This window comes from Chelonoidis abingdonii, chromosome 19 (genome assembly GCF_003597395.2).
Source record: "Chelonoidis abingdonii isolate Lonesome George chromosome 19, CheloAbing_2.0, whole genome shotgun sequence".
NCBI classification, from domain to species: Eukaryota; Metazoa; Chordata; order Testudines; family Testudinidae; genus Chelonoidis; species Chelonoidis abingdonii.
In genome coordinates this window covers 38,574,122-38,588,241 of record NC_133787.1, presented here as the reverse complement: position 1 = coordinate 38,588,241, position 14,120 = coordinate 38,574,122, and the positions used below count along the sequence as shown (strand labels likewise).

At 50.2% G+C, this 14,120-nt stretch overlaps 1 protein-coding gene across 1 annotated transcript; it reads left to right on the top strand.

The window, feature by feature from the left end:
• Window positions 1-219: 219 nt before the first annotated feature.
• CIDEC (cell death inducing DFFA like effector c) lies at window positions 220-2,440 on the top strand. The gene is given in 5 exon segments (XM_075073691.1): window positions 220-275; window positions 595-736; window positions 811-1,027; window positions 1,702-1,879; window positions 2,257-2,440. Coding segments are annotated over 5 exon segments (759 nt in total). The 5' UTR covers window positions 220-222; the 3' UTR covers window positions 2,426-2,440.
• The last annotated feature ends 11,680 nt before the right edge of the window (window positions 2,441-14,120 follow it).

The window sequence follows — 14,120 nt, the reverse complement described above, 5'->3', positions numbered from 1 at the left end:
TAGCCTAGATGTGATAGCTGGTGACTGAGTTGTGGGGGATGTGAAGATGCCCAGTGTGGTGCCCCTGGGGCAGTAGCTGATCAGTTTCCTGGCAGTGACAGGCCAGTGCCTGGGGGCTGATGGCTGTAGGGGGGCTTGCCGGAAGAGGCAGAGGGGGTGGTGGGAGCCATGGCCTCTGTACTGAGCAACTCCCCTCTGCAGACCAGGCTGCTGATTACCAAGATGGACTATGCCAAGAAGTCACTAGGCCTGCTGTCCCCAAGCTCCCTCTCCAGGTAAGTGCCAATGGGCTGAGACCCTCGCTGCAGGGTGAGCCCTAGGTGGGACAGCTGGCTGCAAACCTGGGGCCTTGCTCTAGGGCTGGGGTGGAGAGATGGGAGAGGCAGGTCCCATGCCTGATTTCAGGCTGATCTTACTGGCCCTGTGCTGTCACACTGATCCTTCTGGCCTTATGCCATGGTGTGAGGAGTCCTCAACTGGCTCCTCCTCTGCTTTGAGTGGGTGGCTGATCTTGCTTGCAGGGCATGGTGGTCCCTGCCTAACTGGGGAGGGCTGGTGGGGCAGATCCCTGCCTGACCCCTCCCTCTGTCCCAGGTGTGTTTCTGTCAGTGCCTCCATGACCCAGCAGCTGCTGTCCAGTCCTGTCCCCAAGGCCCGGCCCTATCGCATCTGCAACTGGGACCGTAGCATCCGCAAGGGCCTTGTGGCAGAGAGTCTGAGGGACCTGCTTGACAAGGTGAGTGTGGGGGAGCTGATCCTGGGGGTGCCCTGTCCTACCAGCCTCTCCTCACCTGTAGCCTTGCCTTCCAGGTTCGTGCCACGATGCTGATGGTGGGCACCATTTCACTTGTCCTGGATGAGGATGGCACCAGTGTGGAGACAGAGGATTTCTTCCAGATGCTGGAGGAGGGCACTGTGTTCATGGTACTAGGCAGTGGGCAGACATGGCGTGCAGCCAAGGTGAGCAATGGGATCCTGGCATGATCTCTTCTCCCTGCCCCCTCACCCTCAGATCAAGGGAGCTGGAGTCTTGATCACTCCCCCAATGCTGGACCAGGGCCCTTGGGATGGAACCAGGCTAGGCTATCACAGTCCACTGTGACCTGCAGTACCTTGTACTAGGAAGCAGGGCTGGATCCTGTCTGCCAGGCATTGGGACTCTCCCACAACCTTGTGCCAAGGACCTGATCTTCTGGAGTGCCCAGAAATGGCCTAGTCAGTGCTAGGCTTAGCAGTGCACCCCACAGGATAACTCAGGGGTGTAGGTACTAAGAAGGGCCCCAGTAAGCTCCATCAATCAGTGAGATGGAACTGAGCCCTGATCCACCCATGGGGGCAGATCCCAGGGTACTCTGCCCTTCCCCTTATTGAGAAGGTAGGTAATGGGAGGTGGGGGGCAGTCTGGGGAAGACTACAGGACAGAAGCAGCCTAAGCCTCTATGGGGAGGACCCAGGTACAGCCTTTCCATCCTGTCAGATGGGTCCTATGCAGCCAAATGCTCTCTGGTTGTCCCTACAGCTCCATGTTCCCCTGGTCCCTGCATGGGGAGCACCTCTGGCTCCTTGCTACCCCTGTGAAGGTCCATGAGGCCAGAGCTGGGGCTGGCAATAGGGAGTTCCTGCTAGGGGTTGGGCCACCTCCACCAGGAGAGGTGGTGGCTGCTGCTCCCTAACACTGGGCTGGTCTCTTGCAGATGGCAGGGTACCAGCTGTCTCTCTCCCGCAAGCCCCGCCGGAGGATTGATGTGGCTTGTGTGACTTTTGACCTATACAAGACCAACCCCCAGGATTTGGGCTGCTTGAACGTCAAGGCCACGCTCTATGGCACATACAGCATGTCCTATGACCTGCGGTGCTATGGGGCAAAGAGGCTCATGAAGTGAGTGCTGGGCAGGCATCCTCATGGTAGATGTAGTGGGGAGGGAGATCCCTGCCACCTGTGCTGGGAAGGTCAGAGCCACATGGCCAACCTGAGTCCAAGGGCTGGGCTGCCTGGATCTCAGCCCCCTCCACCAAGCTGGCATGTCCACAGGCCTGCCCCCCATTCCATTCGGGAGCTACTGGCCTAGGGTGTAGGTGCTACACAAAGGGATTTAAACTCTGCTGACTCCAACTGGGCTGCCCCTGTGCTGGAGGGTGGAGCAGGGTGTTCTCTGGGCTGGGCTCCAGGTAGATGCTGGCCTCTAGTACAGCTCACTACACCTATCCTGCCACTCGGCTCCTCTTCTGATGCTAACAGCTCTCCCCTTTCCCCAGGGAAGCCCTGCGCTGGACTCTCTTCACCATGCAGGCCACAGGCCATGTGCTGCTCGGCACCTCCTGCTACATGCACCAGCTGCTGGATGCTACAGAGGAACAGAAGGAAGAAGAGGCCTCTCCTCTGAGGAGCCTTCAGCCCCTTCACTGCAGGAAGATGCTTCAGTAAGGCCTCTGCCCTTGCGAGTGCCTGGACTCTGTGACATCTCCCATTGCCGCATCTGCCCAGGAGCGTGAGGTGGAGAGTGGGAGCGTCAGCACTACTCTGGCTAGGAGGGCCCAGCTCCCCAGGGCAGGTTCCCTTGGGCTCTTGCATTCCTTGTGCACTCAGCCTTCTGCCTAGGGCTGACAGCCTGGCAGAACCAGCTCTGCTTCAGCTTAAGCCAGCCTGCAGCTGGTGACTTGCCTGGAGTAGCTTCCTTCCACACCCTGAGCTGGCCTCACTCTCACACAGCTTGTTGCTGCCCCATGGCGCTTTCTCAGCCTTGGCACTGTCTGCTACTCCCTGTAAATATATTTATTCACATTAAAGATGGTCTATAAACCTCCAGCCTCCTGCTTGTTCATACACCTCCTCCCATCTCTGGGGTGTCTACAGCCTTCTGCTCCCTCACCTATCCCACCACTACACAGGGGCTGTTCCCTAGGGCCTCCAACTGAATTCCCCTCAGCCAGACCTAAAATGCCCTCCTGGGCTTAGGGATGCTCTGAAGCAGGCAGGTAGAGACCTGGGGCTAGTTTGGCTTGTTAAGCCATTCCTCTAGCCCCCTCCTCTCAAGGGATTAAGCTGAAGTGACAAGGGCTACCCCTTGCCTGCACAGTAGCTCCTGGCTTCAGCAGCACACAGCCAGGATGGGGCACCCACTTCACTGCTAACCTGCCCAGCAGTGCATGAATCCAGGAGCTGCAGTCACTGCCCCAAGAGTCTGCAACCTGAGCCAGCACTGCATGCAATGCAGCAGAGGGACCAGCCCCAGATGAAGCCCTCCTGTCTCATGGAAGGCAAGTGCAGGGATTTTTAGGGAGATAGGGAAGGTGTGATCTGCAGAAGCTGCATGGGGCACAGGCTGGTATTGACTCTAGATGACTCCAATGCAGCTTTATCCTAGCCCCCTGCCCTTGCACTACAAGTCTTCCTAGCATTAGGTGCTACAGACACTTACCTGCTTGGAGGTGGTATCTAAGCCATGTCTAGCTGGGTTGGCAAAGGCAGTTGTGGTTTGATTCCTCTCTAGCTTGGTAGCCTGTAGTGACCCAGTGGGGTTGGTCACCTGAAGAACAAACACCAAGCTGCCTCAATACCTCTGCTGCAGGGTGTTGCTACAGGGCTGAATCCTCCATGAGGAAGAATGTGGAAGGGACCAACAGACCTCTGCCTCTAGTAAGACACACTGTCCTGTTCCACCATGGGTGAGGGGAGCTCTTGTGGGGTGGATCTAGAGTAGCTTAAAACACTTCCTTCTGCTGCATCAAGAGGGGGCTGGCTGCTTTAGCTGTGTACTTCCAGAGCTTAAAATCCAAAGAGGCTACCCTACCTCTGGGTTTGGGGATAACTGCTATACAGTGGAATTAAAGTTGAGTATCATGGGTTGGGGTGAGCCTGGAAATTCCATAATGAACAAACACAAGGAGACTACCAAGTGTCTCTTCTGATGACTTGATTATAGGAAGACTCCCCCTCCCTCCCTTTCAACTCCACCATGACTTATGGCTGGAAGTGGGGGGGGCCTCATGCCACTCTGGAAAGGCACAAAGTAGCCACAGCCTAGAGGCCTAGTGAACAGGCTTGCAGCCCTCTTGTTTTGCCAAATTAGGGGTGGAAACAGACTGAACACATCTACTCATTGCATATGCAAAGGCTGGTCTCTTTTCCCCCCCATCACTGAATAGGTTTGATGCAAGGGGGGAGCTTTCAAAAAATATTCCAGTTTGATAATCCTTCGCTGTTCTGTCCTAGGTGAAAGTTTGTCAGAGAATCATCCTTGCCCATTGTTCTAGGGAAGCCATTTTGCCCCTCAGCTTTTTCCTAACCACATAGGAGGACACTGATCACCAGGGTACCATGGACAATGACAGGAAATACCCTTTCCAGAAAGCTTCCCCCTGTGAGGCAGTTGCAGTCCCATAAATGGGGCTGGGGCAGCCATTGTGAAAGAAGGTAACTTTCAATGCACTAACCTAGCACAGGTTTCAGAGTAGCAGCCATGTTAGTCTGTATCTGCAAAAAGAACACAAGTACTTGTGGCACCTTAGAGACTAACAAATTTAGTGGAACAAAGTTTTTGTAGGCTACGGCCTGCTTCATTGGATGCATGTAGTGGAAAATACAGTAGGAAGATAGATATACACACATCATGAAACAATGGGTGTCACCATACACACTATAAGGAGAGTGATTAGTTAAGGTGAGCTGCTATTAGCAGGAGAGAAAAAGAACTGTTTGTAATGATAATGAAAATGGCCCATTTCCAACAATTGACAAGGAGATTTGACGGAATGGGGTGGGATAAGCATAAGGAATAGTTTTACTGTGTAAAGGCCCATCCCTCCAATCTTTATTCAAGCCTTATTAATGTGTCATAAACAATAAGGGTTAATGCCCCTTTTACCTGTAAGGGTTAACAACTGAACCTGGAACACCTGAGCAGAGGACCAATCAGCGAGACAGGATATTTCAATCTTCAGTAGAGAGAAGTCTTTGGTGTTTTCTTTGTCTCTTGTTCTCTCTGGGATCTGAGAGTGACTGGACATACTACAGGCTCTCTAATTTTCTATTCAATAGTAAGTGCAAGTAGAAAGGCAGTTAGTCTTTTGATTGTTTTTCTTTATTTGCAAATGTGTATCTGGTTGGTAGAATTTTAAACTGTATTTTGCTGGAAAAATTTTATTTTGTATTTGTGCTGGGAGGAGGCTTCTCTCTAGTGTCTATAAGCTGAAAGACCCTGTAATATTCCATCTTGAAATTATAGAGATATCTTTACTCTTTCTCTCTTATTAAAAGTTTTTCTCTTTAAAAGACCTTGATTGATTTTTCCCTTGGTAAGCTCACAGGAATTGGGGGAGGAAGTGCATTCCCTTATTGTTTGATTCACAGAGTTTGAATCAATAAGGCCTCTTGATGTGAGGGGGAAAAAAGAACGGTGGGGAAGGGACATCCATCTCTGTGTGTGGATTCAAGGAGTTTATATCACAGTAGATCTCCTAGTGGACCAGGGCAGGTGAAATGATCTGGGAGAAAGATGAAAGCGAGGGGAAGGGGAAATTGGTTATTTCCTTGTTGTTGGAGACTCCAAGGAATTTGTGTCTTTGGGTCCCAGGGAAGGTGTTTGGGGGGACCAGAGTGCCCCCAAACACTATACTTTTGGGTGGTGGTAGCCTATCAGATCTAAGCTGGTAATTAAGCTTAGAGGAATTCATGTTGGTACCCCATTTTTTTGGACTCTAAGGTTCAGAGTGGGAATAGAATATCATTACAAATGGTGTCCAATTTGCAAATTAATTTCAATTACAGACCTAAAAGTTGCAATATTACAACAAAAAAACTTCAAAAAAGAGACTCCAATGAGAGATTGCTGAATTGGAATTAATTTGCAAATTGACCACCATTAAATTAGGCTTGAATAAAGACTAGGAGTGGATGGGCCATTACGCAAAGTAAAACTTTTCCCTCTTCTACAGTTCCTCACATCTCCTTGTCAATTGTTGGAAGTGGGCCATTTTCATTACTACTACAAACAGTTCTTTTTCTCTCCTGCTAACAATGGCTCACCTTGACTGGTCACTCCCCTTATAGTGTGTATGGTAACACCCATTGGTTCATGTTCTGTGTGTGTGTATATATAATCTTCCTATTGTATTTTCCACTACATGTATCCGATGAAGTCGGCTGTAGCCCACAAAAGCTTATGCTCCAATACATTTGTTAGTCTCTAAGGTGCCACAAATACTCCTGCTCTTTTATCCTAGCAAAGACGATTCTCTTCCTCCGCGCTTGCAGGAGGGGAGAAGTTAGTGGGCTGGGGGCCACTCTGAAGAACAGGGGGAAGGAGAGAGAGAACTGATCACTAATTCTAACATGGCAGATGGAGTCTACACAAGATTTCAGTGAGTTTTAACCTGAGGGGAAGCTTGGTGCTGAGATCACGGGGGCACAATGTCTTGCAGCATCTTGAATCTCTTTAAAGCATCCTTTAAACTTAACCCAAGTAACCGATTTACCTACAAAATGTCATTCTGGATGTGGTGTATTAGCAGAAGATACTCTGTGTAGCTCATACAACAGCCTGAATCCCTGCTTTATGTGGGACACTTAATAGTTAACAGTAGTAAGTCAGGAAAGGGCCCCTACCAAAAGGCCAGCCTTGAGTCCTCCATTCATCCCCTCTAGTATTGCCAGCCCACCCATGGCTTTCAAGTCAACTAGAGAATTATCCCCTAGTCCAGGACAGAGGTGGGTTGGTAGCAGTAGCTGCCCCTTGAAGGCCTCTAGGGCATTCCTTGGGCCATATGTGTGGCAGGACCATAAGGGGTGGTAGGAACCATGGAGTTTCAGGCTGGAAGATGTGGCTGAAAGCCTGCCCAGGGGGAGCAAACACAGCTGAGCTATCATCTAAGGGATAAACCAAGCACTCATCGTGGAAGTGCCCAGGGCCATGCTCATCCCATCTAGGAGCAAAAATACCGCCCTGGGATTGAGCTGACCCCTCACTAGTGAGCTAACACCTCAGACAACTTGCAGCAGACTTGTCACAGTCAAGCCGGAAAAGAAAAACAACCCAGAGTACAGGACTCGGGAGGCAATCTGCTCATTAAGAGTTTTATTTTTTTAAAAACTAGCTTTAAATTTGGCTGCTGCCCATTCTTCTGTCTGCTCTGCTCATGAATCATAATTATTCACTCCGTGCTATTCATCCCCGATGCTGAGTGTCTGGATTCCAGGCGTAATCGGCAAGTCTGTCACTGAGCCAGGCAGAATGGGGCCTTTCTCGCCCGTCTGTAGCTATGCTGGCAGGAGGAAGGGGAGTGAGTGGGGAATAAATTGGCATGTTACTCAGAGTGGCAGCAAATAGTTAAGGGGCCCATGTGTTATTTTCATAACTCTGGTCCCAACCCCCAGAGGTGGTGCCCAGGCTCTAACGGTGGAGCCCTTTGCTCAGTTGGGCCTGTTGCTTTTTAAACTCCTCTGGCCAGACTCTCTGCTGTATCCCTGGGGGACAGCCCCACTGCTCTGGCCAACAGCAGAAGGCTGGCAGGCGCGGGCAGCCTGGCCCACAGTCTATCTGAGGACACTTTCCAAGTGTGCGAGAGAGAGAGAGACAGTAAATTGCTGCTCAGTAGGAAAATACTTATGCAGTCTCCATCCTGCATCCCATGCACCCTCTCCTCAGGCATGTGCCTCCTGTTATAACTGTTTGCACTGGGTGGCACAGAGGGGTCGTAATCAGGGCTCCATGATGACAGGTGCGGTACAGCCTTAGTCCTCCCAGCGGCAAATTCCTTCTACTTACAAAAGATCAAGGGTGGGTTTTGCTTTTTAAGCTCCTGCCATTTGTCTCCTGAAGTGTCTCTGACTTGGGCACAGGGACTGAGGGGCCATGTGATTTATCTAGCGCCAGGCCCATTAGTTTCACAAGCTGGTGCAATGGATCCTCCCCCACAAACGGCTTCGGGACGTCATGATACTCCTCGAGTACAGTGCTGCACTGAGATATGTTGAAATCAACAGGAACGGCTCCTTTTTAATGTCAGCCACTGCTGCCTGCAGGGGGAAGAGATTTGTCCTACCTACACTCTCACTGCTGAGCCTCCCCACTCCCCAGGGGCCTCAGCCAGGCCTGGAGAGAAGGGGCTTGCTGGTCTGGTTCTAACGCAGAGGACTCAGTTTCTCTGCAGGTGTACGTGAACAGATGCACTGCTGTTACGCATGGGTGGACTGGCACATGCCAGAGCCTGGGGCTTTTCCTCATGCTCCCTTGGCACGACTCCCTTGGGCTGCGAGAGTGGTGCGCACAGCCAGACCCATTGGGCCCTCTACAAATAATTGGCCAAGAGGGGACATTTGAGAGAGCACCATAGCCACCTCCTCCAGACCTGGAGCAGACAGTCAGCTCTTTCTATCCATCTGCCTAGAGCAACACGATTGCTTCTGGCTGACCATTGCCAGTAAAGTTCACTCAGTCACTTGCTGGTGCTTACCTGGCTAGTGATATAAATGCCCAGCAATCAAGTTTTATCTCATCCTCTCTGCCTGCACCTGGTTAGTAGCACCCTGGCTGCAGCAGCGGGGAGAGGGTTGTATAACTAGCCTGGTCAAGCCCCTGGGAATAAATAGATTGCAGTTCCCGACTCAGGCTAATAGAGGCCCAAAGCAGTGACCCGGCCTTCTGCTGAGACAGCCTCGGCCAGGAGCTTGGGGTAGAATTAAAATGGAAATCAAACCCCAAGAGTTCAGGTTCAAAGCCGAGCCGAGGGGAAGAAGCCAGACACAGACTGTGCAAGCAGCCTCTCAAGACGAATTGTAGGGAATGAAGCACCGCTCCAGGGCGAGCACAATCAGTTCTGGCAGCTCAGACAATGGGGACGTCTCTGGGGCAATGAGCCAAGCCAGCTTTGCACCTGAGGATTTTGTTTCCCGTGTACTGCACCTTTCAGTTGCTAAAATCCTGGCTGGCTGCAGCCTAGAGGCAGCTGCAGCATGTAACCATTACAGAGGGGGCAGCTACCTGGTGGGACTTCACTTTTGCTCATTCCAGCTGGGTGTTGCTCAGACTGAAAGGACACGGCTGCTCCTTGCGAACACCACGTCGCCAACGCCAAGCCTTCGGAAAATCGTAAGTCAGGCCCCAAAATCTTTAAAAAAAAAAAAAAAAAAAAAAAAAAATCCAAAATGCTTTTTTTCTTTTTTTTTTCTTCTTTTTTTCCCCCCTTTTCTTCCTGGCTTCTGAGCCTTCGGGGTGCCTGTGGGTCACATGTTTTGAAGCTTTTCTCTGCAACCAGCAGGGGTAGAAATCTTTTCTTAAATGAGAGCTGAGATTTTCAGGTATAGTCGCATGACTCCAGGAGCTGGAGTTTTAGGAAAAACACCAACTATCACAAAACACAGCTGGCACCACTATGTACCACCTATAGCATGCCAGGCATGTACATCACCTCCTCTACACCCAGAGCAGTAGGGGTCCAGCATCACTCTTATGAAACAGGCCCTATGCACCTTGATAGGATTTAAACAGTGGGCTGCTCAATAACTAAATAAATAACCCCCTGCATCATTTCTATATTTACTGCAGTCACTGGTGACACCCACAGCATTTCTTAGCGAATAGAATCATAGAAACATCGGGCTGGAAGGGCCTTGAAAAGTTATCTAGTCCAGCTCCCTAGACTGAGGCAGGACCAGGTAAACCTAGACAACCTTTGACAGCAATTTGTTGAACCTGTTCTGAACAACCTCCAAGGACAGAGATTCCACTGCCTCCTTGGGAAGCTTATTCCAAAGCTTAACTTCCCTTAGTGTTACCAAGTTTTCCCTAATATCCAACCGAAATCACCCTTCCTACAGATGAAGCCCATCATATCTTGCTCTACCTTCAGTGGTGTCGTAGCTTCCTACTCAGATTTGAACCTTAGCGTTCATAAAATGAGAAGCTAGCATGAACCCTCTAAGCTTAATTACCAGCTTAGATCTAATATCGCTGCCCACCAGCCAAGGATTCCAGGGCTTGGCTCCCTCTGGTCTCCCAAAACCTTCTCTGGGGGACCCCAAGACTCAGAGGCCCTAAGTCTCACACCAAAGGGAAAACAACCTCCTCCCCTTGTCTCCTCTTTACCTCATCCCCGGCTCCCCCTCCCTGGGTTATCCTGGACGATACTGTACTTAAACTCCTTGACTTTCAAAACAGAGAGGACAATTCACCTTCCCCCCACTTCTTCCCCTAGGGCTGCACAGATCACCCTCCGTAATCTAACACAAAGAGAATTCCTTCCCTTCGTTCCTTAGCCACCCAGAGAAAACTCAAACAGGTCTTAAAAGAAAGCTTTACATAAAAAGAAGAAAAACACAAACATAGCTCTCTTATCAGGTTGACAATACACGATCAATTGCTTAAAAGAAAAAATGAATAAAAACCTTATTCAAAAAAGAAATACAATTTAAACATTCCAGCAACTACACACATGTGAATACAAAAACAATATAAAACCTATATGTCTTATACCGTACTTACAACTGGAAACAGAAGATAGAAGCTTGAAGATAGAAAAGATCCCTCTCATAGCGAGAGACAGACAAAAGACACAACACCCCAAAATTCCCTCCTTGAGCTTTGAAAAAATCCGGTTTCCTGATTGGTCCTCTGGTCAGGTGTTTGGTTCCCTTTGTTAACCCTTTACAGGTAAAAGAAACATTAACCCTTAGCTATCTGTTTATGACAAGTGGACATGGAGAACAATTGATCTCTGTCCTCTTAAACAGCTCTTAAGACATTTGAAGACTTATCAGGTCCTTTCTTGGTTTTCTTTTTTCAAGACTAAACATACCCAGTTTTTCAAAACCTTTTATCGTGTTTGTTCCGCTCCTCTGACCTCTCTCCAATTTGTCCACATATTTCTTAAAGTGTGGCACTCAGAACCAGACACAGTGCTTCAGCTGAGGCCTCACCAGGGCTGAGCAGAACAGGACAATTACGTGCTGTGTCTTACATACAACATGCCTGTTAATACACCCCAGAACATTGACCTTTTTTGCAGTCGCATCACACTGATGACTCATATTCGATTTGTGATCCATGCTAACCTGCAGATCCTTTTCAGCAATACTACCGCCTGGCCAGCCATTCCCCGTCCTGTAGGGGTGGATTTGATTTTAACTGCCGTAGTGCCGTACTTTGCACTTATCTTGATAATAATCAATATAATATCCCTGCCATAGCATTCTAATGGCTGGTTTAAAAATTCAATATACAGTTGAACAGGCTGTAGTAAATTCTACAGGATTTTTCTTATGGAAGTCACCCACTGCCTAAACAGGCCAGACCAGACACTCCTATCCCACCATTAAAAAAAATAATCTGCGAACAAGGTTCCTCCCAGGACAGCTGAAAGGAGTTAGCCAGGAAGCATGGGATGAGAACAGCATAGTTGACGTAGTCAAAGCTTGGTGCAAACATTAACTAGTTAATCCTAATTAATCATCCTAGCAATGCGATGGGTTGCCCCAGTAAATCAATGAGCCACAATACAAGTGAATGGTGCTAGCTTAATCTCCTGCCACCCAGACAACTGCTGATAGTCACAGAGCTGGTGGCAGATGGCGATAACGGCCGAGCAGGCTGCGGGTGTAGGGAAACCCTTGTTCTCGCTGTAGAAGAGGCATATCTAGAAATGACAGGCCAGCACCACGGGCACACATGTAGTGCAAATCCTTCACTGAGACAGACAGAGCGGCCGTTCGGCGAGGATTTGGACAGCTGCTGTGATCCTGCTCCTGGTTGATGTGTCACCTCCCACAACCCCCAAGGGAGCAGCATCTTTCTGCTACTCAGGTTTGGCTGTGACGTTGTATGGGTTGGGGAGGCCACGTCATGCTCGATAAATGGAGAGCTCAGTTATTCAGTAGGCAACGGTCAAAATAACTGCATGTTTTATGAAACGCCGAATTTCCTCTCCCATTTTGGAATGGGGAGAGATGTGTGGATTTGAATGGTTTCCCAGCACTGGTCAAGCTGAGTCCAAAATGGGCAGGTTGCATTACTGCTCCCCATCTCTTTCTGCTAAGGACACAAGACTGGCCATACTGGGTCAGACTAATGGTCCATCCAGCCCAGAATCCTGTCTTCTGACAGTGGCCAACGCCAGGTGCTTCAAAGGGAATGAACAGAACAAGGCAATTATCAAGTTATCTGTCCTCTGATGTTCAGTTCCAGCTTCTGGCAGTCAGAGGTTTAGGGACACCCAGAGCACGGGGCTCTGCTTAATCCTTTCGCTTCTTCCATGTGCCATGATCCTCAGCCTTAAGGGCTTGGACTTTTCTCCTCCTGGCTATGCAATCTCCCGAGAGGGGTTAGTTGTTGAGGAGTTAGACAGGGCTTTAGGGAAGACACACGTGCGAGTAGACAGTGATTTTAAAATACTTTTTTTCTAATTGCTTTATTCTTATTGTTAAAACAAGTGACACTTTGCTTTAAAAGCAGGCTGGCTTGCCATTGTATTCCCCACTGGTCCCAGACCCCCAAAGGGGAGAACCCAGGCAGGGATCAAACCCAGCTGGAGCAGCTGGGTAAGGTTGAGACACAGGGTGCTGTAGTCCAGAGCCCAGCCGATGCGTGGGAGAGTCACAGCACATCTCCCCAGGTGCGGGGGGAAGACCTGAGCCCGGACGCTCAAGGGACACCGATGAAAGGCCCGCGGCTTGGGCTAGCCCAGGGCAGCTGAGCTGGGCTCGCGGGTTCAGGCTGCGCCCTGGGGAGCTAAAAGATGCAGTGTAGACGTTTGGGTCCAGTGTAGACGTGCCCAGAAGGCATGGAGGCGCCCTGTAACTGTGACACCAGCTAGCTCGGAAGATAAAGCAACTGGTCCTGATTTCACAGACAGGTTTAACAGTTTCCCTCCAGTGACTACAGCGCCGTCTTCAGGCTCCTCCTCAACCCAGGAACTTCCCAAGAGTCCAGGAACAGGGTTTGCCTCTCTCCAGCACAGGACCCTGCTGCCCCTGACTGGCTGCTCTTCAGCCACTCTGCCAATTAACGTGCTGTGATATGGCACCCGATGGGCAGGGAAGAGGCAGGCAAGCAAGTTTGTCTTCATTAAGGGCTGTGTGTGTGGGGTGGGGGGGGTGTCTGTTGCTGTATGGGCTATTTGGGAACAGGCTCTGACTGTCTCCAAATGATTATAGAAGGGTCCCTGTAATTTTTGCCACTTCTTTCTAATTGGTGTCAGAATCTAAAGAAGGTCTTAAAAGGAGCAATGGGAAAATAATGGAGGACTGCACGACCCTGTGGCACAGCCTCTGCTGCAATCCACGGTGCATCGAGGAGAGAGACCGATACGTCATTATAAGTAAGCCAGACACTGGGCCAGCCTAGCACTCTGGCTGTAAGCACACAGCCCTGCCGCGGTGTCGTGTGGCCACACCCAGAAGAGTGCGTTCAGCTCCATACAGCTCCTTGCCGGAAAGATCCCGGGCTTGGCTCCAGGTGCGTCAGGGACAGAAGTGATCGGGGGCTGATCTGGAAGTTTGGCTACACAGAGCTTGGCAGAGGCGCGGTCTATCCTGGGGAAATGCGTCATGTTAGCAACAGGTTGGTTAGCTTGTTAGCCATCACTTAGCACCAATGTAGCCAAAGTCCCCTTGGGTTAACCAGGACCAGCTAACATGTTTTTAAACAGGAGTTCCGCTGTCAACAGTGGGTACAAAGTCCCAGTGCAAGGCTGAATCGGGTTGGTTAAAATGTGTTGGCTAACAAGCTTTAAAACTCCTGCCCATTTTCCGAGGCCAGACATGGCCCAGGAGTGACAGCTGAGCAGCACATCATGAATTAGAACCTGAAGGAATATGGCTTGGGGCAGGCGTACACGACAGAATTACTTTGGTAGAACCATGTCGCTCAGGGCTGTGAAAAACCCACACCCATGAGTGACAGATATACCGACCCAACCCCGTCTGCAGACAGTGCTATGACACAGCGTCTCCTGCTGCCACACGCGGGGGTGGAGTAACCATCCCGACGGGAGCCCTCTTGATTCACTGAAGCGCTATAGCAGTGCAGCCCGTTGCAGCCAAAGGTTGTAAAGATCCATGTCCGCGCTGCATTCAGCCCCCTCTCTAGGAAGAGTCATTCCAAAGGGATTTTCCCCCCACATGGGAAGTG